General features: G+C 44.7%; 2 protein-coding genes across 5 annotated transcripts in view; both read left to right on the forward strand.

The window, feature by feature from the left end:
* The window catches only part of Uba1 (ubiquitin-like activating enzyme 1), a 56,527-nt gene extending 32,575 nt beyond the window's left edge, over positions 1-23,952 (forward strand). For all 4 annotated transcript variants that reach the window (XM_065443956.1, XM_065443955.2, XM_065443957.1 and 1 more), the window contains exons 16-26: positions 1,228-1,292; positions 4,302-4,350; positions 8,379-8,525; positions 8,891-8,965; positions 9,394-9,586; positions 11,682-11,950; positions 14,412-14,516; positions 14,846-14,929; positions 15,011-15,111; positions 21,314-21,475; positions 23,560-23,952. In XM_065443956.1, coding sequence (XP_065300028.1) covers positions 1,228-1,292; positions 4,302-4,350; positions 8,379-8,525; positions 8,891-8,965; positions 9,394-9,586; positions 11,682-11,950; positions 14,412-14,516; positions 14,846-14,929; positions 15,011-15,111; positions 21,314-21,452 — 1,227 coding nt within the window. In that variant the 3' untranslated portion in view covers positions 21,453-21,475; positions 23,560-23,952. The remainder of the gene's footprint in view (positions 1-1,227; positions 1,293-4,301; positions 4,351-8,378; positions 8,526-8,890; positions 8,966-9,393; positions 9,587-11,681; positions 11,951-14,411; positions 14,517-14,845; positions 14,930-15,010; positions 15,112-21,313; positions 21,476-23,559) is intronic.
* On the forward strand, positions 15,926-19,581 carry LOC135911625 (tigger transposable element-derived protein 6-like). Its single transcript, XM_065443959.1, has one exon. It carries the CDS (start codon positions 17,643-17,645, stop codon positions 18,576-18,578), a length of 936 nt encoding a protein of 311 aa, XP_065300031.1. The 5' UTR covers positions 15,926-17,642; the 3' UTR covers positions 18,579-19,581.
* Positions 23,953-26,557: the final 2,605 nt, after the last annotated feature.

A 26,557-nucleotide genomic window follows, 5' to 3' on the forward strand; every position in this document is an offset into this window, starting at 1 on the left:
CTGGCTTGCCCGAGAAAACCACATGTTCGTCAGCCTTGCTTGCTTTACGCGACGCTTGCAGACGTCCTTCTTTAAGACAGCCACGTGATCCACGTAGTGAAGTTGAAGGTCCCTAGCGAAAACGAGCCCATGAAGGACTGAATCATCTACGGAGCCTCCCGCGGCGGGGTCAATGTTGAAGCAGCCTGCCCTACCGCACGAGCACTGCCGCCATCACTGTTGCTATGCGATGTAAGCGCGTTTGTGACAATTGCCTCATCTGTTAAAAGCCATTCATTCCCAAATCTATAGCAGTGCGCTTTCTTTTCACCAGCAATGTCATGCATTGCCAATGATCAGCAGGCAGATCAGCTATCTTCCGTTTTGGCGGCAAGTCAAACGAGACTGACAAACAGTGTGGCTAGGAACAACTTCAAGGCAATGAATAAATACAAGCACTAGTGGCTTAGTCCGTTACCAGAATTGTGCAGAATGAGGGCCGTAGAATAAAGAACCAACTGTGAGGGTCAAGCAAGCTACCTGGGAGCAGTGCCAACAGTGTTGTCAGCGTAGTAAGCACAGTCCATTCGTACTTCGGAGGGTGGCGCGGTACACAGCTATGGGCGCAGCCTACTCGTGTTCAGAGGAGTGGAAGGGCGACAAGAAAGACAAGTGTGAGGCTCGTGTACATCTCTCATACAAAGAAGCACACAGCGGCAGTTCGGTTGGTGGGCGATTGTGCATCGACTTGCATTTCGCCTTTTTCTTCAAGTATTTTGCATTCCATTACTTTTCAGCATGTACACCCAGCAGCCAGACTTCATCGTTATAAGCGTTAATGCGGCATGGGGACATTGTGGGAGGCGGGTTATTTCGCTCTAGAAAACATACAAATGTTAACAGTGCAGCAGCTTTTCATTGTTATAACTGATATATTGTTAAAACCAGTATCATTATAAGTGGGTTCGACTGTATGAGGCCTCAATTGCTTAAGAATTCGGCAGGTAAGAAGGAACCAGAGCGTGGCTTATCTGAAGAACTTTTTGCTTTGAAATGCTCTCCATTGTAAGGTCCCTTATATCAAGGTCTGTCAAAGGAATGTTTCATTGCTAGTATGGGCCAGCTAAACAAAGTAATATGGTTTGTTGTATCCAAAAGTGTTTTTCTAAAGGTCCTTTGTATGGGGCTCGGACAGTGCTAGAGTCTTGTTAAGGTCTGTTACTGAATGAATGCGTCGCTCTCTTTCAGTGGGCTCGTGACGAGTTCGAAGGCTTGTTCAGGCAATGTGCTGACAATGCTGTCCAGTATTTAAAGTAAGTACAATCCTGCAGTGTCTGTTGCTCTAATTGTGTTGGCGCTTTCCTCTATATATTTGATGTTATAAAATCGTGATAATTAGAAATCTTAGTTGTCGGATAATTCGAACTGCTCTGTTGGTCCCAACAGAGGCCTTCGTATTTGTATAAGGAGACACTATGGCAAATTTGTACTCCGTAACAACCACACAATGATTGTTTAAAAAAAAATTGCTTGCTCCCATGAACTGCTTTTCAGGCAAACCAAGGGAAAGTTACCGTAAAAACCGGACTATAGGTCGGACCGGAATATAGGTCGATCCCCCAACTAACGAATTCTAAAAATGAAAAAAATCTTTTTCAGTGGCAAAAGTACCGAAAGACATGACACCCTTACCTATAAACAAATGCGACTCGGCGGGATGCACAATGGTGACAGTATTTATTTAAATGCTGCTCGCATGTGCACCTGGCCAAGTTTTTAGCGGTATCGCGCGATCATCAACTCGCGTGATTGTCAACACCGTATTAACGGCGCTGAGCAGCGAAACAAACGAGATACGCGCATGTGTACACATGCCCTTACTTTCGCTATTTCGCCGCCCCGTGTCGTGATGATAAAAGGTGCTGACAAACACGCGGGTCGACGGTCGCGCTATATTGTTAAATATTCGTCGGGTGTACAGTACACAGAAGGGCACAAAGTCCGCAAGCTCTACTCCGAATCAGAGCAACATGTTTGAAAAGAGTCGGATGACGAGTGCTTCTCGCTGTCCATTCCATAGGCGCCTGCGATCTCTACCGCTTTCAAACGAATGCATTCGACACCAGGCAGCGATCTTACACGCAGCTCTCGGACGAACTCCGCAACCATGCCTTCCAGTTCTGCAGTCCGCTGCGATCCGGCCACGAAATGACGTTTTCTTTTGGTTGCTGCAAGTTGTAATATGTTGCTTTTGCCTCCACCACTACCGAATGCTATTTTCGGATACTCCAAGTTTGCGCTGTGCCGCCAGGTTGCCGTGGGCTTCCGCGTACTCAATCGCCTTTATCTTGAAGGCGACGGTGAATTGACGTCGGCTTTCGCTCATTTTGAAACAAAATGAAAATGCAGCCTTTAATTAAAATAACTTTGCGACAGTGGAAACGCAAAATGCCGGTGCCACAATGTCGCAACGCCATAGAATAAAAAACTCCACGCTATGCCACACTGCTGATGATGGCGATGGCGGCTGTTTACTTCATCCGCCCATTGTTGCAAGACTTCCGTAGTTTTTCCGCCAATGTCCGGTATATAAGTCGAGGGTCGACTTTTCGCGATGGTTTTTTGAAAAAAAGTTCAACCTATATTCCGGTTTTTACAGTAGATGTACCCTTAGCTATGGTATTGTCTGCCGTAAAAATGATGAAAGTGCAGGGATCTTCACCGTAGAGATCTTCACCATAAATCTCACGAACCAGTCAGTTTAGTGGCGAGATCATAATCCTGATCCCTCCGCACCAGCTATGCAGAACCACCGCAAGTATTGCACGAGGAAACGCAGAGATTGTTCACTGCTGCAAGCCCGACGACAATGTACGGAGCAGCAAGCTTCGTGACTGAGGCTGTTGCATTATGGGCGGTCGGATCCCCCACAAAACGCTGAATCTTTCACTCCGTGGCCCTTGTAGATGCAACCGTGTCGAGCATAGCTTTCTCATGTGCTCCTATCCACTTACTCTCCAGTTGCGACAGCTGTGTTCAGTTCTTACGAGAGTGTGCGAGTGTAATGAGTGATTCGGCAGAGCAGTTGAGGAGTCAACGTTCGGCAGCTATACTTCACTGGCGAGCTGCCAGGTATCCCGTGCTAACTGCAACGACGGAATTACTTTTGCAAGTTTATTACATCTTGCACGTTTCTGCCCGTAATGATTCACGGAACAAAACTTTGTCGGACCTCCGGCATAACCAGTGTCACAGTCTCAATACTAAGACAAAATGGCGGCTGTTTTCGGCGTTTGAGTACTCGTGAACCTTAAAGCCAATCATCATTCGCCATCTTGATCACATGCTCAAACTGGACAATAGTAGTGTCCGCGGCAATTTTGTGTGTGTGTGTGTGTGTGAGAGAGAGAGAGACTGCAGCACCGGCAATGTTGCCGACCGATTAATAAAGCCAGAAACGTGAGCTTTCAAATTATACCAAAATGGCTCTGGCGGAGCACGTAGTTATCGGGTTATGCGCAAAAATTAGGCGGGATTTGTCCCCAGTTTAAAGGGCAACGCTTGCAGATTAGCATCTTTAGGTCACAACACAACTACTACGCTGTATTTTGTTACCAAATTTCAGAGATGTGTGCGAAAACGTGCCAGGAACGCGAAAATTAAAAATTGAAAATGTGGAATTTTGGGCCGATTTTCCGTCCCCAAGACCCAGTCCTCCCCTTAAGGTATACTAAATAAAAGATAAGCATTTACTAGTTTAGCTTTGCCTTTGTGAAGAATGAAACATAAAAAGAAGCATACGATGGGGCTGTTTAGGTGTTGCAGTGCTTTACATTGAAACTGACCATAGCAACTTCTACCAATCCAAGTGAAATTCCAAGCTCAAAAGCAAAATGGTGCATGCACCATCGAAGCCGTTTCAGTGCGTACTTGAGCAAATTCCAAGACTTCAACTTTTTTTCAGGAGCATCGTAGTTTAAAGTTGTTTATACATTATTTTTGACGTGGGAGAGGCCGTTTTAAATAGTGAAACATATTAATAGCAAGCTCAATAGTTGCACAAAAAGTGGTCAGTATATCAGCAACTTGTTATGTTGGGGCTCGTCCTTAAAAAAACCCTCAAAAATTAAGCGCACTGAAGCTGGCATCAGCAGTTACAATACAGCAGCACTTGGCGCAAAAGTGACACTGAAAATCTCTTGCTCTTGGACTTGGTGTTCCGAATTTTGGGTGTGGTTCATTGAAGGTGTTTTTATGTTCATGCAAAGCACCAAGCCTGTAGCATCAATAACTGCCATTTTCTTTTTCGTTGTCATCTTCAGAGACCCAAGGTTCATGGAGAAGACAATGAAACTTCCAGGAAACCAGCCGGTAATGTTTCATTAGGTTCTTTCCTTTTAATTTTTTTAGTACAGTATGCCCTCAGAAATAGTCAAGCCCCGTTACAACGAACACCACATTAACGAACATTTCAGATTAACGAACTTTTATGAAATCCCGTGCCAACTGCTTATAGTTTCAATGTAAAAATATTTCACTACTACGAACTTCAGAATAACGAACATTTCAGAATAACGATCGTTATTTAATTTCCGTGTCATCTTAACAACACCTCAGCACTACGAACTCATATCCCGAAATGCGAGGATTCTTAGATTTCCGTGTATCCGTCACGGCAGTCGGAGCTCTAAGCTAGCAGACGACGCAGCGCGAAGAGCGGGCCGCCTTGCAACTTGCTTCCCGCAAAAACCTGAGATGGCGCGGAAGGAGAAAGATGCGGGCGGAGACTTTTTTTTTTCCTTCTCCGTTGTGGAGGCAACGACGCACCAGGTTTTGTGAGCGGAGAGGCGGGGAGCATGGGCTCGTAAAACCTGAGACGGTGCGGCAGAAGAAAAAAAAAGTAGTAATTAACGCTGAAGTGGGCCTTTTTTTTTTTTTCCTGTTGCGGAGGTGACGACGCATCACGTTTTTCTTGCTTGTTTTCTCAGTTGTTCGCGTGCTGTCACCCGTATCAGGCCTGTCCATCTTGTTTTTCTTCTGGTTATATTGTGTTAGAAGTGCGTGACGGCGTTCGCGTTGCCATGAGCTCAACAACTCTAAGCACGGCGAAGAAGCGAAAGCAGTTTTCTCTGAGCGAGAGAGTAGAGATTTTTCGCGAGATAGAAGACGGGAAGAAACAAACCGTCGTGTTTTCTTTGAGCGAGAGAGTAGAGATTTTTCGCGAGATAGAAGACGGGAAGAAACAAACCGTCGTGGCTAAAGAACGTGGAGTGGCGCGGTCGACGATCGCTACGATTCTCAAAGATAAGGAGAAAATCTTTAAGCACCAGCAAGAATCTTGCTGCACGTTACGGCAGCACCCGAAGACCGCGACGAGTCCGTGTCGGCCACAGATGCGTTGGACTGCTTGCGAAAACTCCGCATATTTATAGCCAAAAGCGGCACAGCGGCCGAAGGCGTGCATAAGAATGCGGACGGTCTGGAATCGTTCGTGCTGCAGAGTCTGTGCTGCACCCATCAGAAGACGATCACGGACTATTTCAAATAAATGTGCCTTGTCTGACGATCACGTGTGCATTGTGTGAGAAACGAGTTCAAGGAGGTACCGTTTCAAAGGTAGGACGCTTGCGTTACTGAAATGCTATTGTTATGGCTAATTTTTGGGCTTTCACTATAACGACCTTTCAGAATAACGAACATTTTCCCGCGGTCCCCTGAAGTTCGTTGTACCGAGATTTCACTGTATTGCTTTTGAAATTGCGACCTAAACAAACTTCCTTGTCCTGAAACACAATTTTCATACCTTTGGGTATGAACTAAAACTGAAACTGATCGCTGAACTAATTGGGCAATGATGGTGTGGCGCTGCATTTTCCTTCTAGTGCGTGTTCATACATAGTTCTGTCGCAGCTGTCAGGTTTGATTACGCTGGTTTATGTAAAGTGTGATTTATTTCAGCACTACTAATGGCACCTTTATACAATTGAAACCCGCGATAACGAAATCCTGTGACTACAGAATTCTCGTGACATTGAAATATTTTCGTATCCCCGGCTTGCAGCCATAAGATTCAATGTATTTTGTACTTCTCGGCAATGAAATGTCGCTGTACTATAATCTCGCACCAACGAAATTTGCCAGAATGTAACTCGTATATTACCTACTCACGCAAGCCTAGCAGGCTCTAAAATGTGCTCAAATGCTATTGCTTTGCACTAAAATTTTGTGAATGGCGGTCGAAAGCTTGGAGTGCCACGTATCGGGCCGTGATGGAGCGATAGTGCGGGAATATGCATTCCTTGCTTCAAGGATGCTGGTTTTGGTGCCACCCGACAGGTACTGCATGCGGATTCGGCACCAGACATAACTTTGCACTAAGGGGGTGTAATCTTGATCGACTTGCTTAGGGTATACGAGATACAATCACTTTCGCACTAGGCACCGGACATGTTGGCACCTACAGGCGTGTGCTGGAGAAATGCTGCTGCATACGTGAAGCACTGTTGCTCCGCGTCTGGTACCGAGTTACGCAAAATCTTGCAAAAGTGATCGTATCTCCAAAAGCAATTGACTGAGAATACTGCAGTGCTGCCACTGTTAATTGATGCGTACGCGCTTCGTACTGTCAACAATGCGGTTCTATATCCTCACACAAGCTTGCCAATGTAAGCTAACGAAACTTTGACGGTAAAGTTTCAATCTGCGATGCATTACCTATCTGCGCTGTCTCATTTCACAACTAAATTGTCACGAAAGCAAATTTTTTCGCATTCCCTGCCCATTTCTTTATTGCGAGGTTCAACTGTACTCGGTAATTCCTTGCAGCGCTGGGCATTTTGCTGGGCCTATTAGCCAATAGGAAAGCTGGATATCCCTAAAGATGTGTTCATCCGTGTCGTGTCATTTGCTCGGTGCCCACTTGCCATCCTTTTGATGAGTGACTCCACTAACGGTGAAGGACAAAACAAATATTTTTGTTTTGTAACTGTAGGCTGCGTTAACCATGAATGCCTCAGTGGGGTTTCACCTCATAGATACACTTCCTGAGTAGTTCAGTGCCACCTCCTTAGCAAGCTTTAGTAAGAGCGAACACCCTGATAAATGTTCACGAGTGCTGCACCATCTATTCTGCGTCTATTTGGCATTTGCTCACCACCGTAATCACATCCCTTACTAGAGCGCGGAGTACTAAGTTAATGATGCAGTAAACAATTAGGCCTTCATAACGTTGTGAATTGCCAATGCTTCACCAGCTCTCATACTGTGGTACCATCTGCTAAATGGAAAGCAAACCACTTTTATGGCTCGGCAGTGCCCCAGTAGTCCTAGCAGCATCAAAACGAACAGCTGATCTCAATGACAAAACAAACTTAATGCTTTGTGCTCAGTGTGGAATGAGACTAAGCAATGATGGATTTAACCATTTATTTGTTGCTTTGGGGCAGAAAGCCAGTAACAAGCTTGAATTCGGATCGAAGCAGGCGGTTTGGTCTCCATTGGGTGCTGCCATGTTGCTGCATAATCACGGCTGGGGTGGCTATTAATCTTACGGGCAGTGACCTCCATGGTAACTTGCAGTGTACGATGTGCATGCGCAAAAGGCACAACCTCTTGCGTATCACTGTAGTGTATCATGTGTGAAGCAAAAATAACTCCCTAATCTCGCCAGTAATAGGACAGCTAAACCCGAAACTATATTCTGCTGCACAAAGATCTTGCTTATGTACACCTGTACCTACAGTAGTGCCACAAGGCACTTGTGAGATAAGTGTATAGCTGCGCATGTAAAAAATGGTAGATACAGATAGATAACAGCATGGATTAGATAAATTGCAGGGTGCTCATTCAGTCAAACCTTGAATCTCATGGGACTGCTAAATATCATTCATTCTGGATTATTGTATCTAGAACATACAAATTAGCATTAAAAACTAAATTCAACAAGAGGAATCGTCTACATTTGGATGCTGAATCTCCACAAACGTGTTCATGCTAATGTTACTCTGCATGTTCCAAGTGAGAATGCTCATTTATTTGAAGTCATCACCACCTCGTGCCCAGCTAGTTTGTCCAGAACTTGTCTGCTGACACCATGCGAGTGTGTGCCTCGCTGTAAGATTAAATGCTGCATGGCAACAGTGATCACAGTGCTGCAATTCACGAGCACACATCGACCGTCAGACATGAAACCTGCAGCAATGCATTTCTTCAAAGTGCAGATAACACGCCTCGAACTGTCGCGCCAGCTACTCTTAAGACCATTGATATGATACCGGTGGCTGTAATTAAAGTGCTTCATCGTTTGCATGTCTGCGATTTGTACGTTTTTTTTACCACTGTGCATGATCTCCATACTTTACTGCATGCTGTGGGGTCAAGATTTCATGCTCACCTTTCAGCTTGAGCTGCTTGAAGGGGTCAAACAAATGCTGGTGGATGAGCGGCCGACGTCGTTTGCCGACTGCATCGCCTGGGCCAGGCTGCGTTTCCAGGACCAGTACAACAACCAGATCCGGCAGTTGCTCTACAACTTTCCAGAAGACCAGGTGAGGGCAGTCCTGTTGCCTTTGTGGCTTGTAGATGCCAGCTTTTCAGGAATTGGGCCAGGAACAAGTGCAGCTTCAACTGTAGATGGCAGGCACTGCAATTGCCACATGAAGTCATTAAAGCAGCTCTGATCAAGCTATCAATCTATCTGCAAGCTGTCTATCACTCAGTTACAAAACTGCAATGTTTAAACAAGAGTTCAGGTGAAAGGTGGTTGGAAGGTTTTTATTTTTCATAGTCAATTTTTGTAACATTGCTTGCCAGTCATCTATGCAGTTTCTCTGTCCATAAAACTCGCGTAGGAAAACTGATTTTCCCATTTTCCTTTTCTGCACCCCCGCACCCCCGTCTTCCTCTTTTTCAGACTACAAGTTCAGGTGCCCTATTTTGGTCAGGCCCCAAACGTTGTCCCAGGCCTATCGAGTTTGACCCCAAGGAGGCAAGTACAAATTGCGCTCTGTGTATGTTTTTGAGATATTAGTAGCCATTGCCGTGACTATACAATAGTTGTGAAGCAATCAATTTCAAAAGCTTTGTTACCATAGATCTTGTGTACATTCACTTGTGACGGCATTTGACTTGTTTGTAAAGAAAAGCATACAGCGCATATTCACTCACATAACGTATGCATTTATTTTTACACAAAATTCGGCACAATCTTTGGGGTGCGTTACTTCTCGAGGGGGGGGGGGGGGGGGGACGATAAGATATTAGTTTAATGTGGGTTTTCATTCATTGTGCGAGCAGATACAACACAGGCTTCCACTTGGATATTGAGGAAACCCAACAGCACACTCTGGATTTCTTTACTTCATGCTCTTTGAGGTCCTTCGCTCACTCATAATGTTCTTGCATTTGGCAATGCAGACCCTGCACATGGACTACATAGTGGCTGCAGCCAACCTGCGAGCAGCCATGTTCGGCCTGCCGAAGTGCACAGACCGGGAGGAAATAGCCTGTGTCCTCAAACGGGTCAATGTGCCGCCATTCGAGCCACGGCAAGGAGTGCGCATTGCTGTCACAGATGCCGAGGCCCAGCAGACGATGGGCGGACCCACTGGTATGTCTTGCTGGAAGCACTTTTATTGCCTGGGTTTCCTTGCCTGCGTTGTGCTTTGCGAACTGAACTAGGCCGGCTGCGTCGGAAAGCTTTCGGCTGTGGTGCTTGTGCACTGTAGAGTTCACTGAGAATAAACGTGCTCGGAGGAAAGCCACAAGTCCCAACCCCGGTACAGTATAATAGCTCGTTTGAAAGCGTAAAACGGACAGACAGCATAATCACTGTTGCCTAGAAATGGTCATGGCAATGTCGGCGAAAGTGACACAACTTAAAACATGCTGCTCCAGGCTACCTTTAAAGTAGCCTGGAGTAGACTATGCCCAGTAGCTTTGCGGTTGGTCAATTCCCAACAAGATAATGCTCAGTCATCAGCAACCTGTTTTTGAAGTGAGGCTAGCCTAGAAATCCCCTCTGCACTGGAAAGGCGTGTGCGGCAGCTTCAAAAGATGAGCGAACTGCCTCTTTGTCAGCCCATTCTGCATCATTGTCAACCAACTTCCTGGAGAAAAATGTTATTGCGCAGCAATTTTAATGTGTAAGCATTCTTTGGCAGGTACCCCAGCAAAACCTGTCTGTCACATAAAAAGTGTAATGCCTTGCATCTGCACAAAAACTTTTCGTTTGTGACGTTAAGACATTTAATCGTTATAATAGTTTAAATGTAGGTGATTGGTAGCTTTATAAACTATAAGGGAAAATTTGAGCCCCCCCCCCCCTGAGTCTGCAGAAAACTGGTTTCGTCATGCTGCCTTGAAAGCGTACTTCCTTGCGTTACGGGTGTATGTACAGAGCAGCCTATGTGAGGCTGATGAGCATAAAAAGAATAACTTATTAGTACATGTGCTAATAGTATACCATATTCATTCAAATGTAAGGCGAGGTTTTTTTCCCACAATCCTGAGCTTCATTCACCCCCGCCATATATACGAATTTTGCTTGAGGAGGGTGGGGCTCTAAAATATCTAAAACAGGATGTTCTTTGTTTGGAGCCTAATTAGCTAATTAACAGCAACTTGCAAGGTAACATACTGCACATGTAATCTATTGTGAGTGTTCGTGGTGTGTTGTAAGCCATAAATAGTTGTTTTTGACCATTTTGAAGTGAAGTTATAGGTTGTCAAACTTAGTCATAAAAAATGCGCACATTGATAATAGAAAAATGTGAGTATGGGCATTTCTTATGGCTAAGTTTGGCAACCTATAACTTTGCTTCAAGGTGGCCTGAAACTGTTGATAGCTTACAACAGACTATAAACTTTCAAAATCTATTCCGTATGCTGTACGTTGCCATGCAACTTGCTGTTAAAGGGGACATGGCAATAAAACTTTTATTTTTTTATTTATTTAGATTAAATTTAGCATGCAGGTGTGATATGTCATGCTGATATAAAGTAGTTTTGTGCTATGTATTATAGTTTCGAAAAAAAACATGACAAATGTTTTGAGGTGCAATGTTTCAATATCTAAGTGCAAAATGCAGAATGATTTTGTCTTCGTTGTGAAATGGCACTGAGATGACTGAAAGCAACTGCTCAGTTTAATATGTTGTGAACATTTTACCGTTTAAATATTTTCTTTGGACACCTAAAACCCGCCTGAGATGTAGTCCTTTAATTGGCTAATTAGGCTCCAAACAAAAAGAACATCGTTTTGAATATCACAAAAATAGCATTTTTTAAATCAGCTGGTAAAAATATGTAAACTTTGCAAATTTCATTCAAATTGTTTAAAAACTAAGCTTCTGAAGTGCCTCGTTCCCCCTTAAGGTGCGGCTTCACAGTAGCGTGCGCCACGATGCCAGCTGTGATGAAACCAGTCGTATCTGTGTTCTGGCTTAATTTATACGATCACTTTGAAGGGGCCATACAGCTTCCTGCAAACTGGTCTCCACACCATGCAGTACGCAGTTTTCGTTTATTTGACTCCGGAAAAGCAATGGGTAAGACATTAAAGCAAGTAAACAGGAGCTAAGTAACACCTGAGCCAATGAATGCTTATGCATTGGTAGACAATTCTCAGATTTTCTGTCGCATTCTTTCTTTTTGAGATGTGCGCTCGCCACAAGGTTCATCATGACCTTCCGGTGTCGTTTCAGACCAGGAACGGTTGAACATCCTGCAGAGGGAGCTGCCCACAGCAGAACAGCTTGGAGACGTGAAGTTGACTCCCCTAGACTTCGAGAAAGACGATGATACCAACTTCCACATGGACTTCATCGTGGCAGCCTCCAACCTGCGTGCCACAAACTACAAGATTGCACCTGCAGACCGGCTTCGCAGCAAGCTCATTGCGGGCAAGATCATACCTGCTATTGCTACCACCACCTCACTCGTCGCTGGTCTTGTTTGCCTTGAACTTTACAAGGTGATTCTTACGTTCCTTGTTGGAGGCAGTAGGAAATGCCATAGGCTATTGAAAGGTCAACGTACCGCTTCTTTGTATTCTAAACTCTCCCTGGAGCAATATTATATAACATTTTCAGTTTATCACCTGTCGCAGTGAGTGGCCATTACTTGTGCTAGGTTTGCTAGGGAAGACCTGGTGTCATGCCAGCAATTAGCACAACTAGTCAAACTTCGTTATACAGTGCAGTCAACTTATAACGATGCCAGGAAAAAAGAAAAATTCACTCATTATAACTGGTCTCATTTCTATATCTGGGCTTCTGTGAAAAAAAAAGAAGAAGCTCCGGTTCATAACCTTGTAGCTTGTAACCCAAATTTGCCACTCGCGCTAAAGTACAGTGAAACCTCGTTAAACTGTAGTTGGCCGGAGCTCAGAAAAAGTACGTACTAAACGGTAGTACTGTTTAACTGAAATAGCATGAGATCGCCCACTTACCTGTTGAAAACGGAACTCAGGGAGAGTGCAATGAAAGGGGGAATAAAACATGCAGTATTTATTCACTTCGCGCGACAAGTGTTATTTTCGTTTGATGCCGCGGCGGCCTAGCACGACGAGGACAGCGGCCTCAAACTGACTGAAGCTGCCTGCCAGCTTTTCAGCCAGCCCCCTCATCTCGGCAAACACTGCCATGGCAGATTTCTCATTGGCATTACGTATTCTCCGTGCACATGCGCAATAGTGCTGCAGAAGTCCCGGGGGCGCCTTTTTCTATGCCGGGTGCCGGAGTTTGGAATACTTCTCATTTGGAATAGTTACATTATCGCACCCCTGTTCTCATCACGACGATTGCATCCATGAGGCTGACGTAACGCGCAGCTTATGCCACTGTCGGGCCTGTATCGCCAGTGCTGTCGCTTTCTGTGTCATCATCACTGTCACTAGTCGACGCTTCGGCAACAACACAGGCAACGATGGCGAAAAGTCGAATCTCGTAGATGACATGTTTCGCGGTCGCAGCAGCGCCGCCGAGCAACTTCTTCGCATTTCAAATGCCACCCACTGTAGTCAACAGCAGATCCCTGTTGCGTGCCAGTGCCGACTTCTTCGTGTCACGTTTGATAGCATGGACTATGTCTAATTTTTCTTCTATGCTGAGCACCTGGTGTCTTTTTTATCCGAGCTTCGGAACGACGCAAGTCCTCGCTTGCACGACGCCATAACGCTCTCTGGCACGGCGTCAAAATGATGTTAATGTTGATATGGTTTCACGGGCAAACGCACAGGGCGCTTTGAGGCTATTGTTACGATCTCTGAGGCTTGTTGTTCTGCCTGGCTGCCCGATGGAGACGACACACCACTGTGTTTGTGCGGCGAAAAGTGGAAACACTATGTGTTAACCGATACATACGCAGTAAGCTGGTACGGTTTCTGTGGATACAAAACACATTATGTTCAATGGCCGCTGAGTCGGGGAATGACTTTACTACCTTTAAAACGAAACTACTGTTCAAGCGGGTACGGTTTAACAAGGTTTTATTGTATCTAGTATTCATCATAAGCATATATGTTTGTTGCACACTGATACCGATAAACATTTGTTATTTACTTCATCATACACATGTCCATTATGTAGAGGCTCAGCTTTGTAAATGCAAATCCCGATTGTGCATTTACTAAAGGAGCAAACTGTGAATTTTGTCTGACAAACTGTTCTGAATGAACGTAATTCAATTTTGTGTGTGGGCATGAGTATGTGTAGTCATCTTGGGGAGCACCTTGTGTTACATGCAAGAACTAAGCACCTGTTCCCTTTCTTTTTTCTCTTGTAGCTTTCTTTTTCCTGTCTCTTCCTCAATTTGTTTTGAAGCATTTTGCAACTGCGACCACTAGGAAACGTAGATTGTTCAGGAATGCTAGCCTCTCAATTTAGAATAGATCGCAGGTCACAGGTCTGCAGAGTGGCAATTCAACGCAGGAAATAAAATGACAGCGCAGTCTGAATGACAGTCTGAATCAGTGACCCACTAGGACACTTAAGTCATATGTTTGCTGCAGCACCTTGTCTACCACGACATGCATGCATCTTGCTGCAGTACAACTCATTGTGGTTTTGGACGAGTCGCAGATGTCATGCGAGCTTACAGATTGCTGCGATGGATCATACAATATGCTGTTCTAGTAAAGCATCCTTTACCCCACTATTACAGCTTACATTGTAATTGTCCTACTTTTTTATTTTTCTGAGTCGTGACAAGTAACATCTCTCATTATGTTTGTGCTGATATGGGACTTATTTAACTTCGAGAGCATTTTCGCTCAAGTTGATGCTTGTTTCTAAAAGGTAGGCTAAATTTGCATGCACATATCGTTGCAGCAGCCGATGATTGTTCGCTTGTCATGAAGCATAGTGCCGTGGGCAGCTGGTATTTCCTCCCTTGTAAAATTTTGCAATGCCCTTTCGTTGCTGTTTTTCTCGCAGCTGATTCAAGGCCACAACAAGCTTGAACTCTACAAGAATGGCTTTGTCAATCTGGCGCTACCTTTCTTTGGCTTCTCAGAGCCTATTGCAGCAAAGAAGAATAAGGTGAGCTTTGATTAATCCATTACATCTTTAGCATGGAAAGGGTTGAAGGGAAAGTGGAAGGCAACTTTCTTCCTGTGGGAGTCAAACCCCACGACCTTTGTACGACATGTGTAATGCTCTATCAGTTCAGCTGCACTGGCAACTGTCCCATCATCTACTTTCTTGGGTGTATTTGTACCTCTATGAAACCCTAATCCTGCATGTCAATTGGACACTCTTTATTTTCCCATGCTTTTTGTTGCTTCATGTGGCTATTTTCATGCTTGTAGCTTGCTTGAATGTGTGTCATTTTGCTTGATCCTAATTCGCGTCATGTTGTTGTTCTGCAGTACAATAACCACGAGTTTACCCTGTGGGATCGTTTCGAAGTTAAAGGAGAGATGACCCTCCGGGAGTTCATAGACTATTTCAAGGTAGGTGCTCATTTCGATGTTGCCAGGCGAGGTTTCGGTACCCAAGTGTCGTGTGCCTTATTGCTTTTCCCTCTTCCACAGAATGAGCATGGGATTGAGATCACCATGCTGTCTCAAGGAGTCTGCATGTTGTACTCGTTTTTCATGCCTGCTGCCAAGGTGGAGGAGCGCCTCAAGCTTATGTGAGTAGTATCAACTTATTTCGCAGTTCCATTTGGTGCAAGTTAGTAAGAGCTTCCACGCACAGGTGCAGCAACTCTTGCTAATTACTAGCCTCTGTTCTCTCTCTCTCTCTCTCTCTCTCTCTCTCTCTCCATCGATCGGTCATTATTATGAACCTTATAATCGGCCATGTAAGTGCAAGTCCAAATGGTAGCAGAGTTAAACTCCGCTGCTGAATGCACATATTCAAATATAGGTTTTTCATTGCTGTGTAAAATACCAGCTTAGGTTTAAGCGCAGTGTTTCCATGTGCGTAAGCAGCCTCTTAGTAAAATACCTGATTGCGATCCTTAGCAAGGGGAAAATTCGAGAAGCCCACATAAGCCACATGAATGGCCATGTGTAAAAATGTTCACATTTGTGTAGGGGACCAGCAGTTTTTGGCTCAAGGCAAAGCTCTGAAAATGTCCTCGTGTGTGTTACGTAATCATTATTTTCGCTGCTGTCTGCTCTCTGCTTAAGTGGGCTTGTACTTTTTGGCAATTCAGGACAGTACCGTTGTACAAGATCATAATCTGATGCAGTTTCACGGCAATGTGCACTCCGCATTGCCTTGAACTTGCACCCGAAGGCAGAATTCGCATATAGCATACATCTCTGCTTCGTGCTTGCTATATGCATGAAAAAGTAGTAGGTATAAAGTACTCAGACTCTGCCCTTGCATCTTGTGATCAGATTATGTGCATGACACACTTGACTGAAATTCTTTAGTGTTTTGGAGGAAAAGCCCACTTTTAGTAGAAGTGCCTGTTCTTTTTCTCCCCGAGCTGGCACTGTGGACATGGTGGGCACAGCAAAAAAACATTCCATAGTGATTTTGCTGGTGGACCTCGGTGCAGTTGTCTGGGTCCACCTTAGCCTGCACTTTGGAACATGTGTTCATTTAGCAGAAGGTAATTTTCATGCTTCCACGCAGGTTAACTTAAGTTGTCGCCTGATTGGTACAGCAAAACCTAGTTAATGCATAGCCATTTAAAGTGTAATAGCGGTTTAAATGTCTAAGTGAAATCCTCACCCTGCTTCCCTTCCTGGTGATCGGCATATAGGGAAATCCACAGTGCTTAAAGAAGCTTATCTGCCATATGGGTGGGGTATAAGGTAAAGTGTTTTCTTTCCCAAAAAAGAAACATGCTGATTGGGATCAACAATGCATTGGCCTACGCCAATTTACAAAGCATGGCGGCCATCAAGCTGCTGTGCTTGCTGCCCAATGTTACAGAACTTGCCGAGCCTCATAAGGGCATGATCAGCTCTCTAAACCATAGCTATATAAAAGAAAGCTACTTATTAGGATGCAGCTTACAATGGAGAACAATGTGTGCTTATAGATATTCTGGGCACCATATATACCTGCTCATTTGCTTGTGTATGGTGGTTTGGCCCAATACCTTGCAGAACGGCTTTGTGCAAACAAAATTCATTGTGCACGAAGGAGGTGAATACAGTCAAACCTCGATATATCGAACACGGATATATCGAATTATTGCGTATATCAAACACTTTCTATATCACGTGGAAAATCGCATGCATTTTTAATTTATTTCGAACGGGGCCGGATGTAAAATGGATATATCGAACTCCGCCGCTCCAGACCAAGTGCGCTCTGTTGACAGGAGGCGAGCTTTCCCGCAACACTCTCGAAGATAGCGGCGGCGTGATGGGCGTTCCAGACTGCTGCGTACGACAGCGGCCCACGTCGGTTGCGCCGAGGGCGCCGTTTGAACGTAGCGGCGTACGCACAAGGTGGCTTGGCGTGGCCGTGGCTTGGCCAGGTTGGCTAGTTTGACAGCGTCAACGACACGTGCGTCTCAGTGCTGCCGCTTGTGCTACGCCAGTCGTAGTTAGTGCTTGTGTGGTTGGTGTGATGGCTGCGAACGCGAAGAAGCAGACGACCCTGACATTTGCTGCGAAATTGGAAGCGATACAGCGCGTTGAAAATGGAGAGAAGTCGAGCGTCGCCGAAGCTTTCAACATGCCAAGGAGCACTTTGAGCACTCTGCAGAAAAACAAGAGTGACATAAAGGCTAAGGCGGAACAGAACCAGCACTCAGGCGCGCGGCGGGTGCGCAAAGCTGCCTTTGAAGACGTCGAGAAGGCGCTGTACAAATGGTTTGTCGACGTAAGGGACCGGAATATTCCTTTATCGGGACCAATGCTCCAGCAGAAGGCCAAGAACTTTGCGTTCATTTTCGGCGCCGAGAACTTTAACGCCAGCAGCGGTTGGCTGCAACGTTTTAAGGCCCGCTTTAACATTGTCGGGAAGACAGTCGCGGGGGAAAGTGAGGACACCAATAAAGGCGAGATCAAGAAGTGGCTTGAACATGAGTGGCCTCAGATTCTCGCCAAGTATGAGCCCAATCAGATATTTAATGCTGACGAAACGGGCCTGTTCTGGCAAATGCTTCCATGACAAACGCTCGATAACCGCGGAGAGAAGTGCCACGGCGGCAAGCAAGGCAAGGCGCGTATCACAGTTCTGTTGGCTGCTAATATGGACGGAAGCACGAAGCTGCGGCCGCTTGTCATAGGCAAGTTTCAAACCCCGAGGTGCATGCGCAACTGCCCCAGCGTTCCGGTTACATATGCCTGGAACAAGAAATCGTGGATGACTCGGGACATTTTCCAAAAATGGTTGAAGGCATGGGACTCTGAGCTGGCGCGTCAAGGCCGGAAGGTTTGCCTCATCGTCGACAACTGCACAGCACATCACACAGATGTCCAGCTGAGCAGTATTGAAATTCATTTTTTGCCGCCGAACACGACGTCGAAGCTGCAGCCATTGGACCAGGGCATTATTCGCGCTTTCAAGTCCATTTATAAGCGTCGGCTGATCGACATTTTGCTACTCAAGCTGTGGATGGGCGAAGAGCTAAAGATAGACCTTTTGGGTGCCATTCAAATGCTGAAGGTCTCGTGGGACAACGTCAAGCAGTCGACAATAGTTCACTGCTTTCGGCATGCGGGTTTCGTGAGCCACATTGAAGAAGCTTCCGAGCCAGCAACCCAAGATTTGACGTTGGATGGCACAGAGGAAGAATGCCAGCTCGAAGAAACCTGGAGCCAGTTGGAGCGCTTTGTCGGTGCTGAGCCACACAGCATGTGCGTTGAGGACTTCGTTGGCGGTGACGACAGCACCGGAACAGTGGCGGAGTTGACAGACGTGGAGATCGCGGCAGAAGTGACTGCTGAGCGGCCAAACGAAGACGCTGCCGAGGTTGATCCAGCAAGCGCTGATGTTGCCCCGCTCCCGACTGCAACTGAGGCCATAGCTGCGTTGGCCGTTGTACGCCGCTACTGCGGCGCAATAGAAGGCACTGGACTGTCTCTTGTGGATCGTTTGGACTATGTAGAGGACGCCGTGGTCAAGCACGCGGTTGCCATTATGAAGCAGGCTACACTGCTTCAGTACTTTCAGCGCACGCAATAAATACTTTGTTTGAAGCTTCATGTGAGTATCTATTGCGCCACGATTGGTTCATTGATTGATTTGCGCTAGTTTTTGACGCGTTTTCTACGTGATTTTATATATTGAATTCTGGCTATATCGAACTATTTTGCGATCACCGCGGTGTTCGATATATCGAGGTTCGACTGTATGAGGTTGGCAAGGACACCGAAGGCTACAGAAGCTTCCTTGCAGAGGTATTGGAGTGGCAAGGTGGCACTAAGTAATTGAATTCCCACACATTCCAAGATGTTGATAGCACTATCGTAGCTGCTTTTTTTTTGCACATTGTGCAGCTTTTAGTGAAAATTATGACTGTTTAGAAACAGATAATCGTCCTTCAGTATCTGACATATGCATTGACATGTTGAGGGTGTTCACAAAATAGCGGAGCCTGATGATCAAACAGGCCTTACCAAATTTCAGGATGCTATCATCATCCCAACCCTACAACTGCAGCAAGTGAAGACAAGGTTTTCTTGCTGCTTCGTCGCAAATAAAACTGGTCTGGCTGTGTGCGATTCAGTAAAGTGTGACAGTTACTTAATGACCAGTGTGTAGCTGCAAATATGTCAGTTGTGTTTAATTCATAATGTCTTAATTCCTTAGTGTGCCTAATCCTCATTCCCCACCAAATCGCATAAGCAAGGTTTTACTGTAGTAGTGTGTTCTTACAAGTTGTGAATTTCGTGGCACTGTCAGCAATCTTAACCTGTCCTTTCATTTGGGTCCATGCAGGCATAGTGATTAGTTTATACAACTGCCCTTGATTAAGCCATATGAAAAGTTGGCTTTTCAAGGGACATTCAAATGGGAGGGAGCATTACTGCATAGTTAGTTTGTTCTAACCCCTTCTACTGTCTATGCTTGTACAACAGACTTTTTGAAATTGGACCATATTTTAGCCTTAGTTTATCATACTTATTTTATTAATGCAACGAAGTTCGCTTTTAATGGATCGCGCTACAACGAACTACCGGCTACAGTGGACGAAATGAGCGACAATTTTTGTCAAAATCGGGCGTATAAAACGGACTTTTGCTGCTGACAACTGACTTGTGAGGGTTAGCCGACAATCGCGGCTCAATGTCGCATGTACGAGAAGGCGAGAGAGAGTGGGGTTTTACTCCGGTGGCTGCTGCTTCTGGCATGGCTGCCGTATCTTGAAACCGATCTGCGATGTGGACAAAGTGCGCCCAGTGCCAGTAGCTTCATATGTGCTGCGCTTCCGACGTTCAGGTAACGTTGAAGCGAGAGACAGCACGAAGGTAAATTCGATCACAGGTTCTGCACGCTTATCTTGCTTAATTTGCTATCGCAATCGATGCCTCGCCTTTCGGGCGAAACTTGACTCTTTTATCTGTTTTTTACTTTGAACGTTCGTCACTCACTCTTTGCAGTAATGTTAGACATCACAACGCAAGTTTCGGAAGTGAGGTGTTCCGATGTTACGAACTTCGGATAAAACTTGACATTGTTTGTCGTATGATGAGGGTCCGTTGTAACGAGAGTCGACTGTATTTGGTTTCTGCATGAGTGCTGCCATGCACGATGACGGCCTCAAAATTCAATACAGGCTCTACTCGCTTACCAGCACACTTCTGCACTTCCATGCTCCCAAACATAGTTCACGACAGACGCTGATTCTGAAAAGCGTTTATTTCTACTGTGATGTCGCAGAAATGATCAAATGTATTTGGCTGTTGCACCTTTAGAGATACAGTCGACTCTCGTTACAACAGACCCTGATAATCCGCCAATAAATGTCCATTTTATCTGAAGTCCATAATATCCGAAACTCCGCACGCCTAAAACTTTGGTCTCTCTGTGTAATGACGTTATTGCAAAGAGCGAGCGAGGAACGTCCAAGTAAAAAAAAAAACTGTCGCAGTTTTGCCCGAAAGGCAAAGCATCAATTTTGTTAGCAAATTAGTAGACAGCTATGGGAAGTAAGGATAGTAGTTTTATCGGCCATATAAAGTTGTAAGCATTCACTTACTAAGTTAACAAGCACGGTGTCACACGCACGCAGGTAAACATGAACACATCTCGCTCGATGAACATGGAAAGTTGCTGTCGAAACAGTCGGGAAGCGTGGCCACATCAGCAAGCAAATTGACCTTCGTGTTGTCTATCACTAAACATCGAAAGCACAGCGCATACAAAGCTACCGGCACTGGGTGTACTTTGTCGACATCGCAGATTACTTTCAAGATACGGTGACTGTGATCCAGCAGCCGCCAGAGCAGAACTCCCTCTCCTTTGCCTTCCCGTGCCTCACATGTGAAAGACTGCATGCATTTGCCCCGCCTCCCTTTTTGCCCCTCCCTCCCTCGCACACACGATATTGCGCGGCGATCATCGGCTCGCCCTCGCAAGTGGGTTTCCAGGGCAGCCCATGTCAACACTGCAAAGGTCCGTTTCGTACAGCCGATTTTTAACAAAAATTGCCACTAATTTCGTCCGCTGTAGCTGATAGTCCGTTGTAGCACAGTCCATTAAAAGACTACTTTGAGTTCAACAATAGTGTACTTGCCATTGCATTCTTGTCACAGACTATACATTGATTTCACCATGGCTACTGCTTGCACAGACTTCTGGATCATTTGAAGTTCAAATGACATAAGATGCACGATTCCTAAGTTAAGCAGTACACCAACAAGCATTAGTTTCAGTGTTGAGCTTTATTTAAATACGTACACGTTTGTCCTCTGCAGCATGAGCGAGGTCGTGAAAAAGGTGTCCCAGAGGCCGATCGATCCGCACGTGCGTGCCCTGGTGTTTGAGCTGTGCTGCAATGACAAGGACGGCGAGGACGTGGAGGTGCCCTATGTCCGTTACCTCCTGCCAAAATGACCACTGCCTGGCAGCTTAGAAAAGTAAGTCACAATGGACTTCCTGCTTGCATTAGCCACCCAATGCTATCCTAAGCTCTGTGTAAAGGGAAATACTAAGCCAAATTAGAATAAGTGTTCTTTCAAAGCTTTCAAAGCTAAAAGGTTGATATTCGAAGAGCAAATGTAGGCCAGTCTTGTTATTTTCTTGTATTTGGCCTACTGTGGTCTTGCAAATTGCTGCCAAGTTCAGTCTTGGGCTCCTGATGAATACGACGTCGTCTGCCTTTACTTATAATAAATTGTGCAGGAACTTGATTACTGTCAGTGTAAGTGAATAGCCAGATGATTCTAGAAAACCCTTTTGCTCTATTAAGGAATGATGCGCTTAGTAGCATATGCATATTTTTTGCAGTGAAGATATTTAAGTAGTGTTGTTTCATTGCACAATTTTGTGCTGAATGGAGTTGCTAAACGGAACATTTGTCGTGGTAGTATAGGTGGACGGCACTTGCATAAGAGCTGCAAAAGTTCGGGGTCAGCGACAAAGGCGCACACCCCTTTGTATCAGTGCCCTTGTATTGGGGGTGAAAGACAGACCAGAGATTACAAAAATTGGCAAAATAATTAAACAGTGCTATTTCTTGGCTAATCGCTTCTGCAGAAGCGGAGGAAGATTGCTGAAAGGAAAAATTGCAGTCCACCCAACTAGCTGTTTGCTACAAAGGAAACCCTTGGATTCTGCTGTTTGTTTACAAGGGTATTGTTTGTAGCTTCGTGCTACGGTTGGATAGATATCCTGTCTGAAACTAACTAGGCCCAAACAAGACGGCATCAAGAGCTGCAACGTCATGTCAAGCTAGTACAGTAACTTCAAGGTGGCAGTGGCACCCCTGTTGTTATATATATAAGCGCGCAGCTCAACATAAGTTAACTGTTTGTGGATGGTTCTAGCACTGGGGTTTGGTTTCCTTGTACGTAGCTTCTGAGGCTGTGCATAAGATGCCTGCAACTTTTTCTGCAAGCTAGAGCTAGGCATTGCACGTTCTTGCCAAACTTTTCGAGAGCCTGCAAAACTGAGAAAAGTGAGCATCTATTTTGCACGTCCCTATTCTGCACTAGTTTCTGACATGGTGTACCTCTCATGGGTAATGCAGATCTCAACGCATGTGATTATAGTACATTCAAATGTAGTCATAATAGTTGCAGTAAACTAAACAATAACTTCATTATATCCAATATTTGTTATAAGAATGTTTGTTACATGCTGAAAGCTGCATGGAACAATTTTAATTCATTTCATTATTGCATACAAAGCTTGTACACCTCCTTAAAGTTCCTTGAAAACTGAGGCCGAGGGCTACTTTTAAACGTTCAAGGTAACAAGCTCCACGTAGTGGCTATGCTGCAGACACTGTCTCTCAAGAAACATTCTCAGATTTTCTTTTGTGTTGCTAAACGATTACAATGTGGCATGCCCAGAATCGACAGGTTTGTTTAATTCACCGTTGCCATACCATCATGGAACTACATAAAGCCAGATCAAGCAATTAAGCCGTGCTACCATTTTGCCTCTCTTGCTAGTTGGTTCATGCTGCAGCCATCGTGGCTCCACTATAATGCGCTAAGCTCTAGAAATGCCCGGCAGAAAGTAAGTTCTAGCAATTTGGCATTAATACAAGTATCTGGCTGAAGTCTGACTACTAACCGTCATGCCAAACGGCAATTGGCATTAATACAATGTTAGTCAACTTCAAGAAGCAACTTTAAGAGCCTGAAGCGGGGGTCTAACTCAGCAGCTGCTTAGCTGCAAGAAACCAACTAAGGAAATTTCACTGTTTTTCTGTGTATGTGTACGCAAAATGCTTCGTTTCCTCCTCTTGGCCTTCGGCATCCTTGAATTGTCATTGAATTTTGCGTCAAATGTTATGTGCGAAACCTGTGCATGTTCATTATGTTAAAATTCGACTGTACTTGCTTTGATAACCAAGAGCTGTTCTGCGAGCCATGTACCTTAACGCCAGGCAGGTGTGCAGTTGATGTTTGCCTCTTCTGTTGCCTCTTATTCTTTCTGTGGTGTAATGTATTGAATTAAATGCATGTATTGGTGGTTTGTTTTTGTTTTTCAGTTGGCAAAATGACTGCAGTGCCCATCTAGCTTTGCATCTCACAGCTGGTCCTGCTGTTTGGAAGCTGGTGCCAGGAACGTGTCCATCTGTGCCCTTGTAACCATTTCATGACCAGCCTCTTGTGTTTGTTTTTGTATTTATATTCATACAAATTAGCACCAGTGCTCTTGCGGTGCTGCTTAGTTCTTTTTGTTTTTTGTTTTAAGAGTTGTGAAGTGAAATGTTCTGATGTAAGGGTTTAAATTAAAACACTGAAGTTTATTAAAAGTGTAATTTTTTTTAATTATTATTGAGGCAATAAGTGTAGTGTAAGCTAGGAAACGTGATGGCATGTAATGGTCATGTGTGAATTTTTTTTTAAATTGCTAAAAATAAATTTTCATTGAAAACCCACTTGTGTGTTTGTGATACATATTGGATTTCTGTGGCGACAGCAGATGCAGGCTGTTCCTGCCTCTAATTCACTTACACCACTGAATGTAAGTAGGCTTTTATTTTCACTCCAAATTGAACACAGCTGAAGAATATCTGCTCACAGAATTTGTTGATTCAGGTTGCTTTTCATGATCTTATCTGAAAATTGACTATTTTTTTAAATAATTGCTGAGGCAAAAAAAAGGAAGTAAAGAAATGCTGAAATTTATTAGTAGGCATGTTGCACACCCCTGAAGGGTTTGCTAGAGTGAACACACAAGCTTCTCATCCTGGCAATCCCTCTGCGATTCTCATATGCCGAGCAGGCCCATGCGGCAAGGTACATTTGGTTGAAAGTACGCTAAACAAAACTCGGTTTACACTGATAAATTATTGCACAACTGTATTATCGTTAATACGTAAGTAATTGGTTAGAAGAAATAAACACCACAGGTCCATACTGAATTTCGTGCTGAAACCCCAGTGCCATTACTAGAGAGTGATGAGCTTGAGGTCTAGAGTTAAATTTGGACTGTGGTGGCCGCGTTCCCGTTAAGGCAGAATGCAAGAACACTCGTTTACCGTGCGTTGACCTGGGGGTCAAAATTAATCCGACCCTAGTCGGTCTTCACCAACAAAGAATTAACTAGGCCCAGGCAGATGCTGTCAAAATCTTCGACAGTTGTTTCAAGAACTTGAAAGTGGCATAGCTACCCATTTTTTTGTTGCATCTTTCATGGCTTGCAAAGCCCTTGTATGGTAAGTAAAAGTACCTTTTTATTATTGTAGGAGGGTAGTTTACTAGTACAACTCAATATTTCTGTCCCTTTAAGAATCTGTCTGCACTCTGAAATCTAGCATGTCATTGTTATTCCTAGTCTATGCAATTGCCCTTCTTGGATCTCTCTCCCCCAGAGATAACATGGTAGGGAAGCACCTGCAGCTTTGTGCATCCACTCTGTGTCGTAGTACGTTTGTGCAAGCAGTAAGGTGCACCACAATTCTGGCCAGCTTTGTTCCAAGACCCCATTGAAGCAGCGCTACACAAGTGCAAGCCTTGTATGCCTAGCTACATGCATAGCGTCTTTCAACTGAGCCTTTCATGCCAATTTTTTTCTCTCAAGGTTTTTGAAGGAGTCCAATATACTGTCATACTGTTATTTTTGAGGAGCAATGATTCCATAGGCGTAAACAGACTACGATTAAGTATCTAGAGATGTGCTGTGATCATTCAATTGTCATGCATAAGTGGGTTTGTACATCTGGCACCATCTCGTGCTGATCACCTTCATCTGCCTCTGTATGCTGCATCTGCATTTGTTAGCTTAAAATTCCAACGAATATTTTCTAAATGCATAAAAGTAATAAGACTGCAGCCCCATATAATCAGTGTAAATTGTACTATCCTGCAATGCTTTTAAAATTTATCATAAAATTTCATCATTTCAAGTCTCAAAACACAAAGCCATTTGAAGCCAGGATATTTCGACCGGTCCGTGTGCTATCATTCCTATGCTGGCTGGAGCACAGTTCTTGAAACTATTTCTGTAGCTTGCAACTTTCCGTTGAGACAAGTGCCAGGTTCCTATGGGACATTTTTTGTTGGAAACTGGACAACATTGACGCAGCCTGAATGTCGGTCTGCACTTTGTAGCTATGTCAGTCGCTCAGTTAAAAGCCAAGTAATGTGAGCATCTTGGGTGTCGCTCTTGGTGCTGTATGCAACCTACTTGTCTGGTTCAAGAGCATTCCTGCCCTCTGAATAATTGCACTGCGCAAGAGCTCGCCTTTACACAACATTTGCATGAGATAGCGCGACATCACTTCTGTGCACTGCTCAGTCGATAGTGTGGCGTGGCCCACCTGAACGTCACAAGTTGCCAGATCGCATGTGAAGTTTCTCCTGTGTTGTCTGTAAATGGCAATGTCACTACATAGAGTATACATTATCTCTTTGTAGAGCTGCAGGCAGGTATAAGTTGAGTGCTATTGCAATAAACTCCTCTACAATGAAACGACCTGTATAATAAATGAATAATTCAGTCCCGGTTCTGTGTTGAGCAGTGTGGTGTGCAGCCTTTACAACTGAGTAACTTGTACAGCAAATGATTTCGGAGTCCTCAAGTACTTCCTTATAAAGGCACTCTATTTGGAGATTTCTTTTGTACATGCTGCATCCAACTGGCCATGATAGATTCAGGGGGTCTACCAACCAGGAAAATAGGGAATAATTAGGGATTTTGAATAGTCTGGAAATAGTCGGGGAATTTGTGCTTCTATCGGGGAAAATGAGGTGTCATTTTATTGAAAGGAAACGAAAGTTGCCCTAATGCTTGCTCGAGTAAAAGGGATCTTAACGGATTGTCGTTGATGCCATGTCGTCGGCTGGAGGAGTTGCCAATGTACAGTCAACGACCGATTTTCCCGGGTTCAGATTTCAGGGACATGCCCGATAATGCGGACGGCATCGCGGCATCAACCACATATCCCGTAGGAACGTGTGAAATTTCGTACTCAAGAACTCTTCGCGGTCAAATTTTCCTGACCTCTTTCTGCGACCGCAGGTTCGAAGCGGCATTAAAGC

The sequence above is a fragment of the Dermacentor albipictus genome, chromosome 5 (genome assembly GCF_038994185.2).
Source record: "Dermacentor albipictus isolate Rhodes 1998 colony chromosome 5, USDA_Dalb.pri_finalv2, whole genome shotgun sequence".
NCBI lineage: Eukaryota > Metazoa > Arthropoda > Arachnida > Ixodida > Ixodidae > Dermacentor > Dermacentor albipictus.

Coding starts and splice junctions, on each gene's coding strand:
- LOC135911625 (XM_065443959.1), top strand. CDS start 17,643: ATGGACGGAAGCACGAAGCTGCGGCCGCTTGTCATAGGCAAGTTTCAA.